The sequence below is a fragment of the Hyperoodon ampullatus genome, assembly GCF_949752795.1.
Source record: "Hyperoodon ampullatus genome assembly, chromosome: X".
Taxonomy (NCBI): Eukaryota; Metazoa; Chordata; class Mammalia; order Artiodactyla; family Ziphiidae; genus Hyperoodon; species Hyperoodon ampullatus.
Genome location: NC_136913.1, coordinates 9834842 through 9861124, shown reverse-complemented (window position 1 = coordinate 9861124; position 26283 = coordinate 9834842). Strand labels below are relative to the sequence as shown.

The 26283-nt window shown below is 46.6% G+C and overlaps 1 protein-coding gene across 1 annotated transcript; it reads right to left on the bottom strand.

Annotated features, from left to right (window-relative positions):
• Positions 1-652: 652 nt before the first annotated feature.
• On the bottom strand, positions 653-25705 carry PRPS2 (phosphoribosyl pyrophosphate synthetase 2; the record flags this gene model as incomplete). The annotated part of the gene is made up of 7 exons (XM_079727452.1): positions 653-745; positions 2423-2582; positions 3706-3879; positions 10824-10948; positions 12274-12372; positions 19965-20148; positions 25584-25705. The coding sequence occupies 7 exons, from the start codon at positions 25703-25705 to the stop codon at positions 653-655; spliced, it is 957 nt and encodes a 318-aa protein (XP_079583578.1).
• Between the last annotated feature and the right edge of the window lie 578 nt (positions 25706-26283).

Genomic DNA, 26283 nt, shown 5'->3' with positions numbered 1-26283 from the left:
TTTTAGAAGTGGCAATAAAAAAATACTGAACTACATTGCCTCTGATATGTCTAATGTTTACCAGAAATAAACGTGTCAGTGGCCATCTTCAGCTACATAAAATTTGGTCCAAATTAAGCATAATAACCCAAATGGTTTATTGGAAACCTGATCACTAAAACAAATACTCAAAATTCAGGGTATTATAAATTCTCTAAGGTTCACTTAGAAGCAAAAGGCTACTTCTCTACAGGGTTTCACCCAAATGTCCATTAGCATTATCATTTTATATTTACACAGAGGCTGTAATCTGAGCTGACCTTTGGTAACCCTGAAATACATAAACTATGAACTTCCACAATGGAATTATAAACTTGAAAGTCGTGGCCTCAAAGCACTGACAGAACAAAGGAAAAAAAGGTCACCTACCAGAACAGATCACGATAACAAAAACATTTCTCACTTAAAGATCAAATAACCACTGCCCTCCCCATCAAACTGAAAACAAATGGTCGAGAGCTTTAAGAGGGGGAAAACCAGTGGACCTCGGAGTATACAAAGATCTGATGCTTTTGCATTACTATAACTGCTTAGTCCTAAAGCTAATAAATCAGACAAATGCACGCAAGTCAGAAGCCAGAGCAGGCTTGCTTCCACACCTCACATCCTGGATTTACAGTGGGACGTGGCTGAACAGGTAAGACACAGATTCACCGTTGTGGGTCCTTCGAATCGCCTCGGCCAAGATCATCGAAATGTCAATAACCTAAACACCAATGAAAAGACAGAAAAGAGGAGAGGAAAGTGGGACATCTCAGTCATGTTTAATTGGAAACTTAGAAGCCAGAAAGCCTAGAAACGCTTTCTCCAGCACATAAGATGTGCTACTATCGAACCTCCCCACAGCCATTTCTTCTGAGAGGACAGACAGTTTTGGGTCTGTCTTCAAATTACAATCCTGTACGGGATCCTGGAAGTGAGGTTTTTCAGTGCAGATACTTCAAAGGCTTTACAGGGCCGCTGTTAACCAGAGACATCCTTTACTTTCGGTGTCTGTTGTTTTAAAATTAATTTTACTCAATCATTATGTGGAAGGTTTTTCTCTCTCTTGGTTTCTGAAAACACAGGAACTGTAACGTCTGACAGCACAGCGGTAATCATCTAACTCCGGGGTCAGCATGAGAACAGCCATAGACAATACATAAATGAATGGGCATGGCTGTATTTCAGTAAAACTTTATTTACAAAAACAGATGGTGGGCTGGATTGGGGCCGGGGGCCTTAATTTGCTGACTCTCAACTACTGAGAATCAGACATGAAAATCTAAGGCATATTAGCTATTTTGACCATTTTCTAATGAATCTCCTGGTGCCGAATGAACTGTGTTGCTCTCCGATGGATGAGAAATCACGAAGCGGATCACTCTGATCCATCTTCATGCTCTAATGATGGGCACGGAGGCTTCCAGCAATGAAAGGACTTGCCAAGGTTCACCAAGACATAGAGGCAAAATGAGGACTCAAACCCCTTCAACTTATTTCAGGCCAGTTGGTGTAAAGTGATCATTGTCAACTCTCTGGGGGCCTCCCAAGTCAGGAGGGATAGGAGGAGTAAAGCTCGGAGACCCCTGGCACAGCCAAGCTGCGTCTTTGTTTTCCTCCCCCATTTAAAAAACCTGTGGCAAAATACATGTACCTCAAAAGATGCCATTTTAACCATGTTTAAGTACAGAACTCAGTGGCATTAATTACATTCCCAGTGGTGTGTAACCATTTCCCAAACTTTTTCATCGTCCCAAACGGAAACCCTGCACCATTAAACACCCCGCTCCTGGTAACCACCACTCTACTTCCCCTTTCTATGAACCTGACTACTCTAGAGCCCTCAGCTAAGTGGAATCTAGTTTACATATCACACAATATTTGTCTTTTGGTGACTGGTTTCTTTCACTTAGCATACCGCTTTCAAGGTTCATCGATGTTGTTGCATGATCAAAATCTACTTCCTTCTTAAGGCTGAGGAATATTTCATCGTATGAAGAGGCCACACTTCGGTTAACCATTCAACCGTCGGTGGACATTTGGTCATTTCCACCTTTTGGCTACTGTGAATAAGGCCTGCTGTGAATGTTCGTGCATAACGTTTTGTTTGAACAGCCATTTTCAGACTTGGTCCACCTAGAGGTGGACCGGGGGGGTCATGTGGTAACTCTGTTTAGCTTTAGCACAGCCTGTTTCTTAATGTTCTTTACTTTGGCTTTGTTCACTTACTATTTATAACTTTGACCTCTGCTGGCCCCAGCCTTTCCCAGACATCTAACATGTATCATACCTTCCCATTACGGGAAGCTACAACCTCTACTGACATCTGCTTAGCAAGTGGTCACACACACAAGATGCTAGTTGCCTCCCTGCTTGGCTCTGCCTGCAGTGTAGCCAGTACCTGAATCTTGGAGCAGTGTTTCATTTTGTCCTCTTGGGGAATAGTGTTTGTCACAACAACAGCCTCAAAGGCAGCATTATTTATTCTGGAAATAGCTGGCCCAGAGAAGATCCCATGGGTAAGGATAGCATAAACTTTGGTGGCTCCGGCCGAGAGTAGCCTATAAAATAAAAGAGAAAAAAATTAAGGGCACACAAATATCCTTGAAACATTCTCCCCTTAGTGTGAATTTAAAAGCAATAGTGTGTTCCATAAAGGAAAACAGGAAACCAATTTCACTCACATTTATCAGTCTAAAACAGGATCTTTTAAGGTATGTGCTGGCCAAACACTTTACATTCCCTTAAATCAGGGATTATCAGTCTTGACGTTGGGCCCAGATAATTCTTTGCTGTGCAGCACATCCCTGGCCTCTACCCAACAGCAACACCCCTCCCCTCAGTTGTCACAACCAAAAATGTCTCCAGATATTGTCAAATGTCTCCCAGGGAACAAAACTGCCCAGGTTTAAAAGAGTAAAGCCAAAATGTCACCATGTTGCCATACAATCAATACACAAAACTGAGGTATTATACACTCTTTGTTTTGTTCTGTCTTGGAAACCTGCTGTGCATTCTACCCTCCCAGCACATCTCAAGTCAGACGGGCCACAGTCCATGCGTTCTGCAGCCATGCAGAGCTGGGTGGTGGCTCCCACGTGGGACAGCCCAGCTCTAAGTCCCTGGAAGCCAACGGCTGAGAAGGCTGAAGGCGAGCCAAGGAAGCGAGGGCCTGAAGAGGCCGAAAGACTGTCTTTTTCCTCCTGTGCTCAGCTTCAGGAGAAGCACCTTCTCTGAACTTTTTAAAAAATACACTGAAGGGCTCCCCTGGTGGCGCAGTGGTTGGGAGTCCACCTGCCGATGCAGGGCACACGGGTTCATGCCCCGGTCCGGGAGGATCCCACATGCCGCGGAGCGGCTGGGCCCGTGAGCCATGGCCGCTGAGCCTGCGCATCCGGAGCCTGTGCTCCGCAACGGGAGAGGCCACAACGGTGAGAGGCCTGCGTACCGCAAAAAAAAAAAAAAAAATACACTGAAAGTTCAACCTTGAAAATGAAAACCAGGCCATAAAGGACCACAGTTTTTTCCCTACCAAGAAAAAAAAAATAGGCCTAGAACTGACTTTGGTCTGAAAAACTACTACTAAGCTATCAGTAATGATTAGGAAAAGTGAGCCTAGACATGTTTCCTCTCTTAATGAGACGCCCTAACACTCTCCTCAGTGGTCCCAAACCATGCTCATACTTGTCCGCAGCATGGCAGATGGTGCCACATGTGTCGGCCATGTCATCCACAAGGATGGCCACGCGGTCCTTCACGTCGCCCACCAGCACCATCCGGTCCACTTCATTTGCCTTCTTCCTCTCCTTGTGAATCAAGGCAAATTCCACATTCAACCTGTCTGCGATTGACGTGACCCTGCTCAAAGACACAGACAGACACAGACTTAGAGAACAAGCTTATGGTTAACAGGGGGAAGGTGGTGGGAGGATAGATTGGGAGGTTGGGATTGACATGTCCACGCTGCTATATTTCAAACAGATAACCAACAAGGACCTATGTATAGCACAGGGAACTCTGTTCAATATTATGTAACAACCTAGATGGGAGAAGAATTTGAAAAAAGAATAGATACATGTATATGTATAACTGAATCACTTCGCTGTACGCCTGAAACACAACATTGTTAACCAACTATACTCCAATATAAAATTAAAAGTTAAAAAATATATCTAGGGAAAAAATTAGACTAATTCTGAAAATGTATTCCCAGAATTATATTAAAAAACTCTAGATTCATTAAAAAAAAAAGACACAGACAGATACATCAAACACTGTCAATACAAAACAAATTGTGTTCTTCATAGCTGTATTTTAGGACGGTCGTGACCAGCCATACTCAAGATAATGCAAGAATCAGGCCTCCCTTGCAAAGCCAGGCCTGGTCTGGGATATGTATTAAGCAACGCAAGGGGAGAAACATGCTACGATGTGGCCCTGCGTTTGTGGCAGCTGGGGAAGAAAGCCAGGGCGCCTTGACCATGGGCTAAACTCCTGGCTAAGAAGCTGACACTCAACAGGTTAGTGTTCGTGGGTGCCTTTTAAAGTCAGGGGCACAACTAAAAGCAAGTTATTTAGGAACTACTAGCGGCTCAGTGTGGGGAGCAGCCAGCGGGGACAAAGTCCTGGTGAGCGCAGCCATGTAACCTGTACGCTTAGGACAAGGGGCTTCACGGGACTCGAGGCCTCTGGAGATGGTAATCACAGTCCAGGCCTCTGCCCAACTAGGGCAAATGCTCAAAAGTCATCAGCTCTGAAAGGCCTGAACTGACAAAAGGAGAAGGTGGCAGGCCAGGCTTGCTAGTGAGCCTGGAACATTCCAGATTTTTCCTGTGAAGAATAGATTTGAATGATGAAACAGTGCAAAAATAACGCCATAGATATAAGGTGACATGAAGATTTTCCCGTTTCACTTTTTGAAATGATGGTCACTCCTGATGCAATTCAGCTGAAAAACTTTTTATTGAGGGACCAAAACATATACACTCACACACCCTAATTTAGTATGCAGTGACTGGAGGATGCAACCTCTAGACGCTTTTTAAGTCCTGGTCCCATTCCCTGCGTCCTGCTCAGCTGGCAACCAAGAGCGGCGCACCATGCGTGCTCTGATCAAGCCGAGTGTGGCCAAGTCGCTGAGAGGAACCCACTTTCTGGGGTCAAGAGGGCAGCATGAAGGGGGCTGTGTACCACAGGTGACCCCTGCTTGTTTCTGAGAACATTCAACAACCAGTATTTTTTTTAATTGTGGCATATATATATATATATATATATAGAATTTGAATGCTGACCAAAATTTTACCCCATAATCTCCCTACAATATAGACTACTATCTATATGCCAATTTCATAAAAGATAAGCCATTTAAACTCCCATTAAGGAAAGCTAGTTTCTCAGAACACAAGACAGGTTTTCCCAAGAAAAGACTCTTGAACACCTTATGTATGTGCGTATATATTAAAATTCTGTTTATTTGTAAGGACCAGGAAGATCTCGGTGCGGTGGGGAAGCGCCACCATTTGGGGCTGAAGTTTGAAGCAACTCGAGTCCAAGCATAACCTGCATTCTGCCATGTGATCCGCTCTCCTAAGCCCGTGCACACACACACCAGCAGGGGGCGCGGAGGCCTGCGTGGGAAAGAAGCTGAGCTATGCGGTTTTGGGGGGTGGGGACAGGCGTGGAACATGAGTGGGGGAGCTCCAGCCACTTCAGGTACCCAATGGCAACATCAGAAGCAGAGAATAAAGGAAAATATCCCAGCAAAAAGCCCCCTGGGTTGCGAGAACATTCCTATTTCTCCACAGGTTCCAAGTCTTCTTTTCCTGGTGTATAACTGAGACTTAATACCTATTCCTAACATACGATGTTGAGACAGTGTATCATATAGAAATCATGGGTGGAAAAAGCTAGGACAAAAATAATACATAGTTTGATTTCCATTTCTTCTGGATACACTGTTACATTCTCTTTAAAAGAGAAAAAAGTCAAATCTGAATTATTTAGTTTCACCAACTTCCCAGACCAGTTTTACATTAATATTGACTATCTCAACAGTGGTGTGTTTCCTAAGGTTTATTTTTTTCTACCCACAAGTGACCTCTTGTGGCGATATTAAGTTTTGTGGAGACACTAAGTTGTAACTGGAACAAAACAAGCCTCAGAGTTTTTTCTACAAGTTCCAATTTGTCAGATAGATATCTATTTTTCTTGGTGAAACACGACTTCTTGCATCAAACAAAGAAGCCACAGATAACGTCAACTGTACGTATCATGTGTTACCTGCGAGGCTACTTTGTCGCTTGGGGAACAGGTTATGCCAGGATATGAGGATAACAAGGATGTGTAGCAGAAACTGGGGAGGAATGGAGGTGACAAAGAATCTGAAATGCACGCCCCTAAAACGCTTGCCTTTCCCGGCAGAGAGGGAGCAGGGGTGATCGGAGCGGAACTCCTCTGACGGGGATCTGAACAAAAACAGCACCTTGCTGCTGGCCATTTCCTCTGGCTAGCTGACTCTGCATTTTTAAAGCAGGAGTTGGCAAGTAGATGGGGGAACCGGGTATATAATAAAAGATGGTATTTCAAATCAATGTGAGAAAAATTGATTACTGAATAGTTTTGGGGACAATTCAGATAGCTGGGGACAGGGGGAGGTGAATTCTTAATTCACTCTTTATTCCAAAACAAATTTCAGATGGAAGAAAAATCAAAACATTAAAAAGGAAAAAAGCAACCCTTAAAACATGAAATCATGGGAGAAGAAAAATGTTAAGGGTGATGCTTCATAAACCCAGAAGCCATGATGTGAAACAGAGATAAATGTGAGTACATAAGAATGTTTTAAAAGTCATGCAGAGAAGAAAAATACAAAAAGGGAAGAAGTGAAAAACTTGGGGACTTAATTGCTACACACGAGAAGCAAAGATGTCACTTCCTGCCTGCACAGAACTGCTAACAAGCCAGAGGAAGAGGCCTCCAGCTGACAGAACATGCAAAAGGTATGAACAAAATATAAACATGCTAGAAGGAGCGCTCAACCTTAAGCACGCAACTGGAATTTACAGGAGGAGACGCCATGTATCACTCAGCCAATCTGTAAAGTAAAAGAAGTCCAATCGGGCTTCCCTGATGGCGCAGTGGTTGAGAGTCCACCTGCTGATGCAGGGCACACGGGTTCGTGGCCCGGTCCGGGAAGATCCCACATGCCACGGAGCGGCTAGGCCCGTGAGCCATGGCCGCTGAGCCTGCGCGTCCGGAGCCTGTGCTCCGCAACGGGAGAGGCCACGACAGTGAGAGGCCCACATACCACAAAAAAAAAAAAAAAAAAAAAGAAGTCCGATCACCTGCTGTGTAAGCAAGCCTGTGTACAAAGTCACTGGCAGCCATACTTGGAAATGTCAACTGGTCTATCTTCTTTTTTTTTAATTGAAGTATAGTTGATTTACAATGTTGTGTTAGCTTCTGGTGTACAGCAAAGTGATTCAGTTATACATATATATATATTTATATATTTTTTCAGATTTTTTTCCATTATGGTTTATTACAAGATACTGAATATAGTTTCCTCTGCTATACAGTAGATCCTTGTTGTTTATCTATTTTATATATAGTAGTTTTATCTGCTAATCCCAATGGTCTATCTTTTTTTTTAATACTTGAATTTTGAGTTCATGTATTTTTAAAATTTATTTATTTATTCATTTATTTAATTTTTGGCTGCACTGGGTCTTTGCTGCCACGCGCGGGCTTTCTCTAGCTGCAGCGAGCGGGGGCCGCTCCCCGCCGCGGTGCGCGGGCTTCTCATCGCAGTGGCCTCTCCTGCTGCAGAGCACAGGCTCCAGGTGCGCGGGCTTCAGCAGTTGTGGCTCACGGGCTCCAGAGTGCAGGCTCAGCAGTTGTGGTGCACGGGCCCAGTCGCTCCACGGCATGTGGGATCCTCCCGGACCAGGGCTCGAACCCGTGTCCCCTGCACTGGCAGGCAGACCCCCGACCACTGCGCCACCAGGGAAGTCTATCTTCTTTCAAAGACCAAATTTTGACCCTGTCCATCAAAACCTAAATAGCTCATGCCCCTGCACTTGGCAACAGCAGTTCTAAGAACGCATCCTACTTGTACAAGTATATGAAATGTGAAAGTGAGTGTCGTGCTGCAGGAATGTGCCTAAGAACATAAACAACAGCACCTACTAAAGAGGAACGAGAAACTGCTTAAAGGAATCACTACATCCGCACCCAAGGGCCTATCACCCAGCTGCGAAAACCAAGAAAGCAGACCTACTGCACACCTGGGGAACTGTTGCTAAGGCGGAACACGCTTTTAAAAAAAACACAGCAAATAAGTATGTGCAGCATATTATCATCTGTGTGAAATAAAAAGGGGGGGTATATGTTTGAAAAGCATAATTCTGACTTTGGGAAGAACAGAGGCCCCTCAAGAAGGAAATGGGAGACATCACCCTACATATAAAAAATAGGATTGCGGGCTTCCCTGGTGGCGCAGTGGTTGAGAGTCCGCCTGCCAATGCAGGGGACATGGGTTCATGCCCCGGTCCGGGAGGATCCCACGTGCCACGGAGCGGCTGGGCCCGTGAGCCATGGCTGCTGAGCCTGCGCGTCCAGAGCCTGTGCTCCGCAACGGGAGAGGCCACAATGGTGAGAGGTCCGCGTACCGCAAAAAAAAAAAACAAAAAAAAAAACAGGGTTGGGATGGGAAAAGACAAGGCCACACAAGTTTGTGGAATCTATTATTCTTTTGGCTTGTTAGCTATCAAACTAAGTTGTTCTGGTCAAAAAAAGAAATATGCCTGACATGAAAGCCACTTATTTTATGATCCATCCATATGAACCACCCAGGGAGACAATTCCCTAGACACAATGGAGATTAGTTGTGGCCACAGGCTGGAGGGAGAGGGAGTGGGGAGTGACTGCAAATGTTCTAGAATTAGACAGTGGTGACAGATGCCTAACTCTGAATACACAAAAACCACTGACCTGCGCACTTTAAATGGATGAATTGGAGGTATGTGAATTACATCTCAATAAAGCTGTTACTGAAAACAAGTTTCGTCTTAGGCTCCCTCTCAACCCACTTGTTCACCTCTAACCTTCGAGCAGGCCAGTGCATTCGCCTGCAGATTCCATTGTGGGACTTCAGGAAGTTTCCAAGTAACTGCAAGCATTTCCAAGAGAAATTACTCCAAAATGTTGCTCACATTCCCCTGTTGTCGTAAGCAGACAACACTCGGGGTTGCTTGCACCCAAAGGGGAGCTTTTAAGTTCGACTCTAGGTCCTTAGCTTGGCCGTGGAAGGGATGAGGGATGGGCATTTGCATTTTAAAGATGTCCCCAAGCTTGATGGTCACCACTCTCTCATGGCAGGTTTATTAGCATGCACAAACTTACGAGCTTCCTTGCTCTCTCACAGGACTGGTGGACGGAGCTCTCTTTCACCTCTCCCTCCCTGAAGGAGGCCCCTGCTGTGGCGTTAAAACTTCATTCCGCTCTTTTCCCCCCCAGAGAGCAGCTGCGCAGTTCTACAAGGTCTCGGAGCACAGTAAAGCACTCTGCATCGGCGTTCCATCACCTTCACCCCATCCTCAACTGTCTGTACTGACTGCTCTCTAATTCCTTGAGCCTCTGTAAAGCCCTCTGGATTTGCTACTCAGTACCATTATTTATGCCATTCAGTGCACCTGTGCTCTGATGCTTTTAGTGCCATGTCAATTTCCGTCCAACATCCTCCTTTTACAGCCTAGCAACTGTCCTGTGAGCCCACGGGGCCGGCCGGCTGCCCGCCGCCCTGTTATCTGCAGGCGCTGGCTCTCGGTGGGCTGCGCCCCCTTGGCTTCCTAACTGGGATGGTCAGGCACAATGACGTGGTCTTCAGCGGGGAGCGCTTACTGAACAGCTGGGCTTGTGGAATTCTCCCTTGACCGTGGCTCTGTGGCCTGGGGTCTATCTTCCCAGCATTGGGAAAGACTGGCTTTCCTCCCCAGGCTGCAGGGAGGGGTCTCCCTGCCATCTGCCTTCTCTCTGGAGGCCCCCATGAAGGCATTAGCCTCTCCCAAGCCACCCGCCTATTCCTGGATCTGACACCCATACCCCACGCCACCCCGAGCGCGGCTGTCAGCCTTCTTTATTTCTTGGCCACAGTCATCTCCCTTTCTTTCTGGCTGCTCTGCAGACACGCATTTTAAAATTGTTCTATTTTGGCTTCCATTTCTAAATGTTTGTAGTAAGAAGAACTAGCTTGGTCAATCGTGGTGTTAAGTAAAAGCCTTATTTTCCAATTAGGCTCATTGCTTTTATAATCAGAAATGAAAACTTAAAAAACTCAAAACAGGGCTTCCCTGGTGGCGCAGTGGTTGAGAGTCCGCCTGCCGATGCAGGGGACACGGGTTCGTGCCCCGGTCCGGGAGGATCCCACATGCCGCGGAGCGGCTGGGCCCGTGAGCCATGGCCGCTGGGCCTGTGCGTCCGGAGCCTGAGCTCCGCAATGGGAGAGGCCACAGCAGTGAGAGGCCCACGTACCGCAAAAAAACCCACAAAAACCTCAAAACATTCTTTGCTGAAACCAAATGTCTGTGTGTATTTTTTTTTTCTTTCATGAGAGAATGAAACGTTAAAGATGACAGCTCTCTGCTCTGGAGGTGAAACCTGTTGGCTACTTACTTGCTCATTTGCAAAATAAACTGTTCAGTAATTTAAGACATGCTTCCTTATCTAACACATACGGAAAGGAAAAAGCAGTCGGCAAACACACAAATCTAAATCTGCCTTGTGCCGCTGGGCCTGTGCAGTACCTTTTGGCGCCCCCGGCGTCAGGTGAAACAATGATGCAGTTTCTCCACTCGGTGATGTTCTCCCGAATCCACTGCAGGACCGCGGGCTCCGCGTACAAGTTATCCACGGGGATATCAAAGAACCCCTAAGGGGAGAAGTGGGTGTCACATTATTGCGGGGTTTTAAAAAAGATCTTCTCTTTCATGAAATAAAACTTGAATTTTTTATTCAAAAGAAGCCTTTTCAACTGACTCCCCTTTTTTCTTTTCTTTTCTTTTTTTTAATTTCTTTTTTTAAAATTGAAGTATAGGGGGCTTCCCTGGTGGCGCAGTGGTTGAGAGTCCGCCTGCCGATGCAGGGGACACGGGTTCGTGCCCCGTTCCGGGAAGATCCCACATGCCGCAGAGCGGCTGGGCCCGTGAGCCATGGCCGCTGGGCCTGCGCGTCCGGAGCCTGTGCTCCGCAACGGGAGAGGCCGCAACAGTGAGAGAGGCCCGCGTACCGCAAAAAAATAATAATAATAAATAAATAAAAATAAATTTAAAAAAAAATAAAAAATAAAATAAAATTGAAGTATAGTTGACTGACAAGGTTGTGTTACTTTCAGGTGTCCAGCAAAGTGATTCAGTTATTTATTTATTTATATATATATATATATATATATATTTATATATATATATATATATATGTATGTATTCTTTTTCAGATTCTTTTCCATTACACAAGATACTGAATATAGTTCCCTGTGCTATACAGTAGGACCTTGTTGTTTACCTACTTTATATATAGTAGTGTGTATCTGTTCATCCCAAGCTCCTAATTTATCCCTCCCCCAACCTTTCCCCTTTGGTAACCGTTTTCTATGTCTGTGCAGACTCCCTTTTCTTAATTCAAACAGAATTAAATCAAAAGACCGATATGTTCCAGAAGCAGATTTCAGTTCAATACGGGGACATGGTCTGCTATCTTCTGATCAGCTCTATCCTAAGGGATAGGAGAATGGTTTTGTAGATCAGTGGGTGAGAGATCTGCTGTTTCTTAAACACCTTATTATAAGCCAAATAAGTCAACATTCACTATATCACAGAGTATGCATAGTGTAATTTGGCCTGTTTGCCAGATTACGGAACTAAGTTATGAAGAGTTTTAAAAAACCTACATTACGACTCTCCCATTCTAATTATTTTCCAGAAGTTGAGATGGAATTATAGAGTTTACTACCAAGAAGCCATTCCCGCTCCTCCAAAAGTGAGTAGGGGGGAGGTGGTGCTGGAGACAGGCGATATCAACATTAAATATATTTCTAAGTTCAGTAAAAAAGATGAAAATCCAAGAGTTGCCATATACAAACTTAAAAACACACGCAGTGTCACCTCCTTCAAAAATTATTTAACTTAACAGGGCGTTAGGATTTAACCACTTGCACTAAGCCCCCACCGTAACCAAGGGCAACAAAGAAAATGCTGGAACCTGGATCTGAGAGGCATGCAGGTCCATGGTGATGATGTGATCCGCCCCAGCGACCGAGAGCATATTGGCCACGAGTTTCGCCGAAATCGGAGCACGACTCTAAAATATAAAGGCACGGATTTTATAACAGGGGAGAGATGGAGACCTCCAGATTTCTCCCACTAAGATTTATAGAAGAAAGAGGAATCACAGATGCCTTCTTACACGTGAAGAAAACTAACATTAATAATTCAAAATTAATACTTCAATAATTTAAACTTAGTAATTTAAGTGATTTCATTATTAATAAAAGTTACAGGTTATAATAGCAAAAGATACCCGTCCCGTTTTATTCACCAAATATTAATTATTTACATCTACTACTGTGAGACAGTGTGCCTGACACTGGGTATAGAAAACAAATATCAAAGAAGCAAATAATTAAACATAAATACAAGTAACATCACAACTTAAATAATTCCAATCGTGACAACTGTGCAGAATAATAGGTCCCAGGAGAGAGACAGACAGACAGACAAGAGCATGAAGGACATCAAGTTAAAAGACACTGGCTGTCAGAGGCCCCCTCTGAGGAAAGTGCTTTTTAAGGCGAGGCCAGCAGAAGCGGGAGACCAGTGTTGCAGCAAAAGCAGCCCATGTGACGTCACGGAGGCCGAGAGATCACATCCAGGGACGGAACGAATCCTAGCGTGGCTACAGGCAGTGGTCCAGGACAGAGTGCGAGGGCATGCCGGGAGAGAGGCAGGGGCGCATCCTGCAGAGCCCTGAAGGCCAAGGCCAGCCCTTCAAGACGAGTCTCTGCACTACAGCTGGGAGCGAAGGCTGTTACAAATTCGACAAAAACCAGATCCAAGAAAGAACACCTTAAGGTGATGGATAATTTGATATTCAGAGAAGCACATGCAGCGTGACGCTGTATCCTCTCTGAAGGTACCCAACTCCTCCACAGCTTTAGGTTCCACACCGTACACGACGGACAGTAACTCTGTCCACGTCAAAACAATCCAAGGGACTATACAGGCACGATGAGACCTAGGGAAAGAGTTCAGCATTTTGCTGTCAACAGTGTTATTCCTATACACCACGAAAAAGGAAATGTAAGCTGAATAGAAGATTTCATTCACACTTACAATGTCACATGTCAATTATATCTCAAAGCTGAAAAAAAAGGTTTCATTCAAAATAGTAACAAATGATCTGTTAAATACACAGACACACAGACACACACACACACACACACAGAGTATATTCATGTAAAAACACACAGGAATTATATCACAATGTGAACAGATTATTTTTATTTTTTCTAATAACACCATTCTTTTATAAAAAAGAAACCTATTACTTGATGATAATACACACACCCACACCCCCCCACACACACACATTTTTTCACACACAAAGAATGAGAGGAAACAGCCCAAATGTTACCAGTAGATGTTTCTAGAAAGTGAGATTATGGGGAAACAGTTTTCTCATTTTTTAAAAATTGTTCAACCTGTTCAACTAAGTCACGTTTTCATCATGTTAGCTCCCCTGCTCTGGTCCACGTTGCCTTTGGGATGAAAAGCCCTCCCACCAGCGCGGCTCTAGCTACTGAGACCTGGTCTGCGCCCACCCCGTCCCTGCGCCTCCAGGAGGGGGCCTCCCCGCAGTGGGGACTGGGCCCGCTTCCTCCCCCTTCCGGAGAACACTCCAAGCCTTGCCATCTCAACCTGCACACCCACCTTACCCTTATTCCACCCCCATCTCTGCAGACCCAGTGTGTTTGACCCTCCAGATCTGGTTCCAATCTCCAAACTTTAAGGTACTCTGAGAAATCTAGAGAGAAATGACCTGTCCCTTCTAAAGGGACACAGCATTTGGTCCCCACTATATGGGACCACCTTATGCCGCCTGCTTAAAGACTGACATCAGAAGATATTTTACGTAGGATGCATAATTCACAACTAGACTATGAGTCCCTCAAGGGCAAAGAATTGGTTTTGGAGATTTCCACATCACCTGCAGTCCCAGCCCTGTACCTTGCATACGACAGTTCTTCGATAAATATTTAATAACAGGATCTCTGTAACACCAAGTTTCCGAGGCTTAGTCATTCACCTCACTAACTGTGAGAATTACTTAGTCTAACAAAATTCCAAGATAATTAAAAGAACAAATCGATAGCTGGGAATCTGACTCACAATGCTCATCAATTTGGGGCTCTTTCTCTAAGCTGATAACCTACGACAAGAGTCCTCCGCTCTCCATAGCGTCCTCTCCATGGCGTTGAGCATTTCTTACTTCTGAGAGCCGAAGCAAAGGGGTAATTTTTTTTTTCTTTTTACAGGGGTAATTTTTAAATTCATACTTTTTGATCTCCTCCTTCAGACTCTGTTTTCAAAGCTGGTTTTTGGACCGTCTTTCGCAATTTGCCTCAACCCCCAACTGCATCTTGCAGGAAAAATGATTCACAAGTTTCAACTGACTTTATAGCCAAGACAGAGAAAAATTTGTAAGACATTTCGACAAAGGTAGTCAAGGTACAGCAACCGAAAATAAAACGTTCGACTCCCCTAATGAAAAATGGGTAAAGGTCAAATATTTTGTGAGCCAGACCAACCTGGACAAAGACTCTCCAGAGAGTCCAGATTTTATTTAATGTATCGGCTGCTGCCCTGTTAAAAAGTGTAAACTTCGCAGGCTTTAAAAATTGACAAGATTATAGAAATTTGTGTCAGCACAACTGTCCTCAATTTTTCCAGTTAAGAAATCAAAAGAAACTATTTGATCACTGAAAACAGAACATAACCTTGAAAATTTGGGGGAAAAAGAAAAAGCTCCAAGTCTTCTATCCCCTCAAAAGTAATTATGTCCAGCTGTGCCCACATCATACGGTTTTTAGCAGGGAAGGAAACTAGCAATTATTGACCACCCACTATAGCAGAGGTCAGGGGACTGGTGCCCATGGGCCAAGACAGCCCATGCTCTGTTTCTTCCCAACCTGTGAGCTAAGAATGGTTTTTAGGTTTTAAAGCGGTTGAAAACCAATCAAAAGCAATATTTTGTGACATTTGAAAAGTATGTGAAATTCATATTTCAATGTCCATAAATAAAGTTTTATTGGAACACAGCCATACCCCTTCATTTACATATTAAATATGGCTGTTTTCACACCAAATGGTGAAGTGGAGCAATTTCAACAGAGTCCCAGTGGTACACAAAGCCTCAACAATCTGACACCTGGTTCTTTTGGGAAAGAGTCTGCCCACTTGTGTGCCAAGCACTTTATAAATAGTACCAAATACCATCCTTAACTTCCAGAGGAGGAAACTAAAGACACAACGGAACAAGACTAAATAATGGCACTAAAGGTCAAACCCAAGTCCACTTGACTCCGAAGTCTTACCCCAGAGCTCAGACCACTCTGCACCACACTTTTTACAATGAATATGATATTGTCATCTTTTTTCCATGTTAGTATTACACTGTGCTGATGTGTCATCATGAAACCTTCCCTTCACTGTCAGAACTTGCCCCTGGTTTCTTGCACATACAAATAAAAGCAAAAATAACATTTGACAGATGTGCAGCACTTGCTTAAAAACAAGCAGTGAGGTTAAAAATAATTAAACGAGCTTTGAATCTGGTTAAAAGGCTCTAGCTTTTTCTGCGCTTCTTTGCAGGTAACTCTAAATAGATGGACTGCACAGAATTCCATTGTGTCTTAGACGTCGTAGACAGTACAGTCCTATGGGAAGGAAAGGACAAGTCTGTGGGGCTCCCCAGGGCTCCTCCAGTGGCTGAGGAGGAGAATTTCTTTCTGAACCCATAGAACAAGTGTGGCCGACGACTTCCCATCACATTCAAACACTACGTGGCCTTTAGCCTACCTAAGTGAAGCCCAAAGCGGGGAGAAGTGTTTTCCCCCATCACCCTGGGTCTCCTCATCACTCGCCCTGGCTGGTACATGAACTACGTATAGGCTCAGGCCATTTCTCTTAAGTGCTTACTAAATCCTTTGTTACCCTCACTCCAAAAGTTTCCTGATACAAAGCCAGCCCAGTTGGTCTAAGGAAAGAAATGAAGAGTTAGACAAGTTATTAGCAGCAATTTAAGGAGTCCAAAAGCACACCTCAAACGATAGACAAAATTAAAGATTTCCCTTTCGACCAGCATCGTGAGAGAAACAGTCTCTCTCCTTACTGCAACACGAGTCGGCTTGACTAGAGAGAGGTCAGAAATGATGGTGCCAGAACAATCGACATGTCCTGGCCGCCTCCAAGGTCAGTCCCAAAGAGCCAGGCTACACAAAGGGTGGTCAAGAGTCAGACTCACCTGGGACAGTTGGGTGAACACTTGTTTCCTGGCATCACTACTCACAGAATCCCCTTTCAAGCTCTCAAGTAGCCTGACTCAGATGATAAATGATGTAATAATGACACTATCTCAAAGCTTGAACTGTCCCTAAATACCCACTTATTCACACATCAGTGACCTGTCAAGGCCATCTGGAGTGGGCTGAATGGTGGCCCCAAAGATATCAGGTCCTAACCCCTGGAGCCTGTGTGATTGTTACTTTATTTGGAGAGAGGCCCTTTGCAGATGTGGTTTTGCTAAGGATTCCGAGATGGGGAGATTATCCCAGAGGGCCCTGGATGCTACTGTATGTATCCTTAAAGACAGAGATCCCACAGAGGCAAGAGAAGCCCACGGGAAGATGGAAGCGGAGGTCAGAGGGATACGGCCTCAAGCCAAGCAACGTGGCAGCTGCCAGCAGCTGGAAGAGGCCAGGAAGGATCCTTCCCTAGAGCCTCCAGACGGAGCATGGCCCTGCCGCACCTTGATTTTCAACTTCTGGCCTCCGCAACTATGAGAGAATCCATTTCTGTTGTTTGAAGCCACCCAGTTTATAGTAATTTACTACAGCAGCAATTGGAAACTAACACAGCCCTCTGTGATTCCTTTTTGGCTATCAGCTTTCTCCAACAATAAGGCGCACCATTTCTGAACTCCAGATTCCCTCTGCTGCTACTGGTGCGTTCTCTCAACTGCTATCATGGCCTTGCTTCTGTGTTGCTGACGGTGACCATCTTATCTCTTCCATCAGCGGTTAAGTTCAGAAAGTCGTGGAACTGTCTGATCGGGGTAAAAACGAAAAGCAGCTACCATGTTGTTTCCAAGAAACACACTTACAGCAAAGTGACTAAGGAACAGTGAAAGGAAGGAAAGAAACTGGTACTCAAAATGGTCCCTGGTGAAAAGCTCAGGGTAGGGCTTCCCTGGTGGCGCAGTGGTTGAGCGTCCGCCTGCCGATGCAGGGGACTCAGGTTCGTGCCTCGGTCCAGGAGGATCCCACGTGCCGCGGAGCGGCTGGGCCCGTGAGCCATGGCCGCTGAGCCTGCGCGTCCGGAGCCTGTGCTCCGCAACGGGAGAGGCCACAGCAGTGAGAGGCCCGCGTACCGCAAAAAAAAAAAATAAAAAAAAGAGACAGTTGAACAACATGGTTCCAGGGAACAGTTAAGCCCACTGGGGCTTCAACAGCTCTGGAGGGCTCTTCGTCAGCGTGGTGACAGAGGGCAATGCTGGCAAGTAGAGGCCAGAGGCCAGGAGTGCTGTCACATCCCCTGTGTGGGGGAAGGACACCAGCCATGCAGACCATGCTAGTTTCTCTATGCGGCAAAGACTTCATTATGATTAAACATAAGAAACAAAGTTTGAAAGTACAATATTGGAACAAGAGGTAACTGCCAATCAAACACTTGCAAACAAAAGATGCAGGCGTCTCAATAATTGTTATCAGTTAAAAAGAAAGTTAGGGTTTAAAAAAAAGAGAAAAAAACAAAAACCAAACCAAAAAACCCAAAAAACAAGTTAGGGTTCCAAATCGTTACACAGCGGGAAGGGGCCAAGTAATACTAAAAGGAGTAATTTACCGAAGAAGAAGCAATGTATCAAACATCTTCGTGCCATGTGCAAAAGCTACCAGAAAAAAAAGGAAAATCTGATGACAAATGACAGGATACAGAAGTTACTAAACCTCCTGTTACATGGAAGAGAAATGGTAGCCGAATATGAGCTTCTCTATGACACAGACAAGAACGAAGATGCTCACCAAGCCCATGGAAACACACAAATGGGAGGAAGAGCTAAGACAACAGACTACACTGATGGGACAAAAGAAAGAAATTGAAATTTAGCAGCTAAAAACACACATAAAACTTGCAAATCAAGTTTAGAATAAAAGCAGCTCCATAAATGACAAGTGGGAGGTCATATGCTTCACAGGAGCAGGTGGGACCTCAGGTTTGGGCTGCTCACAAGCTAAAGGCGAGTCACAAAGTAAGAGACACACACACAGCCCCCCCCCCAACACACACCCCAACATTTCATGGCATGTGGCAATTATCTGAAATTCACAATGTCCATAAATATATGTTTTATGGATTTATGTTATATGGAACTGAAAGGATTCCCGTGGAACCATCTATTCATAAAATACAAGGTGGAGAACAGCTTAAGAGCTGCTCCCCATAGAGGGCTGAATGATATCCCCAAAACTCACGTCCACCCAGAACCTCAGCCTGTGACTTCATTTGGAAATCGGGTCTTTGAAGATGTAACTAAGGTGAAGATCAAGATGAGGTCATTCTGGATTAGGGCGGGCCCTAAATCCAGTAACTGTCCTTTTATAGAAGACAAAAGGACACACAAGAGACACAGGAAGGCAGCCACGTGAAGACAGGCAGACATGGAAATGATGCTACCAGAAGCCAAGGAATGCCAGGAGCCAGCAGAAACAGGAAGAGGCAAAGAAGGCTCCCCCAGGGTCTTCAGAGGGAGTGCAGCCTGCTGGCACCTTGACCTCTGACGTCTGGCCTCCAGGGCTGTGAGAGAGTACATTTCTGGCATTCTAAGTAAGCCTCCCAGTTGGTGGGCATTTGTTTCCGCAGGCCCAGCAAAGTAATACAATCCCCTTTCAAGCTCCCATCCAACTCCAACTTCTCTGATTTTTCTTAAAGGCAGAGGCCGTATCTTCTTCAGTTTTTCTAGAAACTGACAAAGCCTCCTAAAGTGCTAGTGTTACAAAAAGAATAATTCAACAATATTAACTTCATTCCTCTTGCAAGGTTAAAAAAGAGATAATGGTATAAATTAAACTTGGTATCTTGAGATAACTGTAGACTCACATGCAGCTGTAAGAAACAATGCTGAGATGGTGCAACCTTGCCTCAGTTTCTCACGGTAACATTTTGCAAAACTAAGGTAGGATATCACAGCTGGGATCCTGACATGGATACAATCCAGTGGTCTGCTCAGGACTTCCCCCAGTGTTTTATACTCACCAGGTGTGCGTGCGTGCGTGCGCGCGCGTGTGTGTGTGTGTGTTTTTAGTTCTATCCACCACCACAAAGGTACACAATAATTTCATCCACTTTCATTATATGTAAAGTATGATAATGTTATATTATAGTAATGGTATTTTCATACCTGCAAAAATACGCTTTATCTGTTTCTATACATACAAATACTAACGTGATGGCTGGTCCAAAGACAAACCTTTGGTAGAGCCGACCAGAGAAAGCATATTTACTCCATCCTGACAGTAGACAGCAGGCATTTCCCAGGGATTCAGAGGTCCAAAGTGAGAAAATAAATGCACCGTTAAGGCAGAGCAGGTTCCTCCAACAGGAGCCCCGCCCCCATACCTTGTCCTTTTTGTCTTGGCGGGCGTAGGGGAAGCACGGGATCACGGCGGTCACCCTGGAGGATGACGCGATCTTGCAGGCGTTGATCATGATGAGGAGTTCCATCAGGTTGTCGTTGATTTCTCCGCAGCCACTCTGGATGATGTACACATCTTCTCCCCTCACACTTTCGCCAATCTCGACGCTAGGGGAAGGAAGATGCCGCCCGTTAACAGGAAAGCATCCCTGTGACCACCCCCAGGGTTGTGATTCCCTAGGACCTGGCAGGCGGTGGTCCCTGAGGGTATGACTTCTTCCACTGAGAGGTGACAGAGCAAAATCAGCAAAGGGAAAAGTCACAGGGGCGAGGTCTGGGGAGACCAGGCACAGGCTTCCAAGAGTCCTTACCGTCGTGGAGTCACAGAGGACGTGTGGATTCCCCCGGCAACGAGCTGTGACAACACACGTGAAGCACTGTCTCCCGGGGAAGCTCATTAGAGACTCAGTGCCTGGGGTTTTACTGGGGACTCAGTGTTAACCACGTGGCTTACACTGTTCAGCAGTGAGCTATTCCCACAGGGAATGCCGGGAAACCTCACGAAAGCTAAGCTCCCAGAAGCCAGCCAAGGGCCACCTTGCAAAGGGACCTTTTTCATATATGAGGGGATCCCATATGCTCTTTAGAAATTGTCTCAGGCCTGTTACGTTAACTCTTTTTGGCTCAATACTGTATTTTAGTTTTTCACTTTCGTTAACGTTACACATACACATTGCTTAAAAAACTCCAATCCGTTCTGTAAGGCTTACAACAAATAAACAGCGCAGAGGCAGCCAATTTCAACTCTTGATATGGTCTTTAGATATTTATCTTCAAAGTCCCTCCCTTACGTTTGTATTGCTTCATCTGGGTTTTTTGTTTTTTTTTTTTTTTTTTTCCTGTACGCAGGCCTCTCACTGTTGTGGCCTCTCCCGTTGCGGAGCGCAGGCTCCAGAAGCGCAGGCTCAGTGGCCACAGCTCACGGGCCCAGCCGCTCCGCAGCATGTGGGATCTTCCCGGACCGGGGCACGAACCCGTGTCCCCTGCATCGGCAGGCAGACTCTCAACTACTGCGCCACCAGGGAAGGCCGTTCATGTGGATTTTTCATCTTAGGCATCACGTGTTGACCTCTGTCTCCTCCCCATCCCATCGCCCGCACCCGTGTGCAGCCTTCCCATCTCATCTTGCCACCCTCCTCACATAGATCAGCATTTTCCAACTAAATCTGAGAGCTACATTTTAACTGTGTCCGTGCCATTCAGAGCTGAGTCATAGAGTAAACTGAAAACCAAGTTTGTATTGCCCTTCTATGCACAACTTTTGGGGGTCTGTTTACCCTGGAGGAAATTATCCAACCTCTTCATCTACTAAGTCTTCCAAGTACTGAATACAAATGGCAGCCTCAACGCTTGGCTAACAAACTAAATCCCACAATGTCAATGTCAAAGGCCTCGCGCGTGATCTCCATTCCTCCCCGAGTCTCTCCCTGAGCTGCCTTCTCTTTCCACCTGTGCACAGCTGTCTCCTGGGGATTGCCTGCACCCCTCTCCTGCCCTCGATTTCCCACTTTCTGTACCCTTTCTTGGTGCACTTCCTTGTTTTACTGATGGGCATCCACCAGTAGCTTCTTGAGAAAGAGCAAATAGGAACTAAAGTGTTTGAAAATTGCCTACCAGCAAGTTTCTGTATGTCAGGTACAGGATTCTGGGGGCTCAACAAGAGAACGAGTCAGCACAGCACTGGCACACACACACACCATTACCTGTATCCCGTCTCCTGCCATCACAAACCCATTGTACCCAATGGTATTGTTTTATTAAAAGAGCTCATTATTTCTAAAGAAAATGTAAACACAAATGGCATTTCGAATACCATAGAGCAGTCTATCTGAATCAACAGAAGCTTCTACCCAACTTTACATAGAACAATTAGAAGACAAAAATGCCATTTTTCAAGTTGACAGGATCTGAAAATGAGTTTTGATAACAGTGGGTCTTAACCTCGCACGTGCTCTGCCATGGATGCAAAGAGTACGATGCCAACCTCGGGATGAGCATGTGACGGACCGAATTCTACATTCTCCCTCCAAGCTCGAGCACTAAGGAGCTACGTGTGATTCCTTCGTGAACATCACATCAGCTGGGAGGGGAAGTCAATCTGGAAATCACAGTATCACATAGCTCAGGGGTCAATAATCTAGAGCCCGTGAGCTGAGAACGGGCTGGGCAGAATAATGGCCTCCCAAAGACGTCTACGTCCTGACCCCCAGAACCTTTGAATATATATGTTCGTTTATAGGGCAAAGGGGAAGTGAGGTGGCAGATGGAATTAAGGCTACTAGTCAGGTGACCGTAAAACAGGGAGATTACCCTCGATTATTCCAGTTGGCCCAATGTGATTACAAGGGTCCTTAAAAATGGAAGAGAGAGAGGTCAGAGAAAGAGATGTGAGGACTGACGTAGGGTCAGAGACGTGCTATGTGGCTGGCCCTGAAGATGGAAGAACGGGCCAAGAGCCAAGCAAAGTAGGCAGCCCCTGAGAGCTGGGAAAGCAAGGAATGGATTCTCCCCTAGAGCCTCCAGAAAGGAACAGTGACCCACGAGGGACTTCTAACCTACAGAACTGTAAGACGCAACAGCAGCAGAGCCACCGTGGGTCCACGAAGGCTAAAATGTTGTCTGGCCCCTTACAGAAAAGGTTTGCCAACAACTCCTGGTGTTATGACTGGTTAATCCCCGAATTTCAGCTTCTCTGGCCTAGTTTTTCTAAGGAACCTCCATCCCCATATGACTAGCAGTCCGGGGGAAGACAGAAAATACATACAATCACCATGGCAACTTTTCCCCAAAGCTATTCCTGCTTCTACTCATAAAGATAGTCACGACTGATCTTTACTCTAGGTCTTTTAAAAACTGTGGCCAGGAGGCAGCATCCACTGTTCTTTACTGGCCCTGAAATAAGAAAGTTGATGAGTTTATCTAAGCCAACAACGAATGGGTGTGGTAATTAAAAGACGGCCACAGACTAACACTTTTCCCATCAAGAAGCGCACTCTATGGCCTCTTCCCCCGGATCTGGGAGGACTCCATGCTTGACAACACAGTGTGACAGAAGTGACGATGCACTGACTTTGGGGCCCAGGCCTTAACAGACTGGGAGCTGCCACTTCCTGTGTTTTGGAATCCTTGTGCTTGGACCCCAGTTTCCATGCTCTAATAAGGAAGCTCCAGCAGCCCTGTGGGGAGAGGTGCTGAGGTTCCTAACCAAGCTCCCAGGCCAAAGCTAGTGCCAACTTACGAGCCATGTGAGTGAGCCAGCTTAGAAGTGGACCCTCCAGCCCCAGATGCCACCACACAGGGCAGAAACAAGCCTTCCTCGCTGAGCCCTGCCCAAATTGCAGGTCTGAGAGTCAAATAAACAATTAGTTTCAAGCCGTTGAGCTCTGGGGTGACTTGTTACACAACAGATAACCAGAACTTTGGGTCTCAGGATCCAGCTAGCTGCTCTGGGCATGTTAACGGACCAACATAACGGGTTACAAAGGATTTTCAGACACCATCATCAGTGCTGTCCTAGGACATCACTGTGGCACTTCAGGGGTCAATTGTAAAGTTGGAGCCAACGTCTCCCTGCAGAGCTTAAATAATTTAGAGATGAGAAGGTAAAATCATGAGGCTCTGTGTCCAATTAGATAGTGTTTTTAAAATGGGTCATGGGAGGAGTTGAGGACCAGGCGCCAAACCAGATCTCTCATCTTGGTTCAGGGAGAGATTGAGGAAGGGGCCCCTGAACATGAATTGTATCAATTCTCTCTTCCTTTTGCCGTCCTGCTTCTCACCTCTAGGACCACACGGTAAAAACCGGATCACTAGTGCAGTATCTACAGGGAGGCCTCTTTATAAAAAAAATCAACCTCTGGGCCTAGACAGTTCATGGGAAAGAGAAAAGTCAGGAAGTTAACCTTTTATAGTCTAGATATTAAGAACATAGAATGTAACTACATAGCAATTCCCAGACTTCATGCTGAGTGGTTTCTGACATCTCATTATTTCTAATTATCCAGTGGTAGTTATAAAATACTCAAAACCAAATAAAAATTTTTCCTTGACTTATATGACACCGCCTCCAGGAGACAAACTATCATCCCATTCTTCTGAAAGCTACTGCAACTTGAACAGGACTGCCAGATACTGTGGCATTCAAACCTAAATACACTATCCTTCTCCAGAGCCCTGGACTTCCTCCGAGACCTCTGGATAAAACTCTGCCAAATGGAATTCTTTAGCTGAAGGACTCGTGCAGTAACACCACCTGATACTCATTCACAAATGTTTCTTCACTTATATTATCATCAGGGTTGTGCAGTGGTGATTTCCCACCTGGAAGAAGGGTTTCCCGTATCCTAACAAGCTGAAAACAGCAACCTCCACCTTCTCTCTATGTAATAATAATAACCCCTCGGTATCTAAGAAATCTTTGCCCACCTCAAGGGCATCAGGATTCTTCTCCGATGTTTTCTCCTAGAAATTTCTAGTTCTAGGTTTTACATTTAGGCCTGCGATCCACTTCAAGTTCATTTTTGAAATGGTGGGAAGTATAGATGGACTTTTTTGGGTTTTTTTGCAGCTGCCAACAATTGTTCCAGCACCGCTTGTTGGAAATGTTGGCTGAACTGAATCTTTGCCAAAGATATCAAAATGATTGGTAACTTAAAAAAAAAAAAAGATCAGTAAGTGAGTACAGTGGAAGGTATTTAAGGGGTGGGGGGAGAAATGGGACCAACTTGAAATTAGTCAAGAGCTGCGTGGACTCAGGCAAGTGGAAAAAAAGGAGCCGCTGGTCCGGCTTCAGAGGGGGCCACCAGCCTGACTTCACTGAACAGAGGCGACCGCTTCCTGTGGACCTGAGACATGGGCAGCAGTTACATTCAAGCCATGGCCTTGCTGCGGGACACAGAAGAGTCCCAGGAAGACGAAGAAGCTGAAAAGAAAAAGTCCATCATCTCGGAAGCAGAAAAGTTAGCACAGAGGATCCCAGCACGTGAGCCCTGGAGTTCTCAGGTTCTTTAAACCCTTTGCAAGACCACAGCCTCTGGAGAACTCAGAAGTCTGGCAGCTCAGGACTGTCACCTGGGAGCTTTTAAAAAGCCGACACCCCCCCCCCGTAGCCCTCGGACCGGAATCTCTGGGGCAGGGCAGGTAAGAGGCACTTTCAACAGCCCCAGGCGAATCCAGCGCGCAGCCGGGGCTGGGGACGTGGGCGGGACGTTCCCTCGCGCGCCCGGGATTTGGGATCGGCCAGGCAGGAACGCGAACCCCGGGGCGAGCACGCCCAGGGCCGTCGCTCCCCGCGTGCCCCGCGGTTCCCGCCAGCTGCGCCCACCTCCTCCCGTGTCCTGTGACAGCCCGGAGATCGCTCTTCCGGGCTGGGGACGCCCTCTTCGGCTTCCCCCGGACGCCGCGGCGGTGGCGCGGAGGCCGCATAGTGGCCGTCCCGCCCCGGAAGGGGGAGCGAGCAGCCGCGGAGGGGGTCCCAGGTAAGCGCCGGCGCCGGCCCGGCACCGCAGCCGCGCGCCCAGCGCACTCCCCGGCCCGGCCCCCACCTGGTCTCCTGGTTGCTGAACTTCTTGGTGACCACCTTGCCCAGCTCCAGGCCCAGCCGGTCGGCCACGCGCTGAGACAGGTCCTGGTGCGAGCTGCCGCTGAAGAGCACAATGTTGGGCATGGTCAGGTGCGGGGCTCCAAGCGGCGCGGGGCGGCGGAGGCGGCGGTAGCACGGGACCCTGTGGTAACACGGGACCCTGTGGTAACACGGGACCCTGTGGCGAGAGCTCGAAAGCGCGACCGGCAGACACCGCGAGGAGCGGAGCTAAGAGAAGCTGGAGGGGGCGGAGCTGGAGGGGCGGAGCTGGGAGAGGGGAGCTGGAGGGACGGGACTGGAGGAGGAGGAGCTGGAGGCGGTGGAGCTGAGGGAGGAGGAGCTGCGGGGTGGGAAGAGTGGGAAAGCGCAGCCGCGGGTCCCGGAAGCGGAGCGGGAGGGGCGGAGCTGAGGGAGGAGGAGCTGCGGGGGTGGGAAAAGCAGGAAGACGCAGCCGCGGGCCGGGTAGGAGGAGCTGGAGGGGCGGAGCTGAGGGAGGAGGAGCTGCGGGGGTGGGAAGAGCAGGAAGACGCAGCCGCGGGCCGGGTAGGAGGAGCTGGAGGGGCGGAGCTGAGGGAGGAGGAGCTGCGGGGTGGGAAGAGCAGGAAGACGCAGCCGCGGGCCGGGTAGGAGGAGCTGGAGGGGCGGAGCTGAGGGAGGAGGAG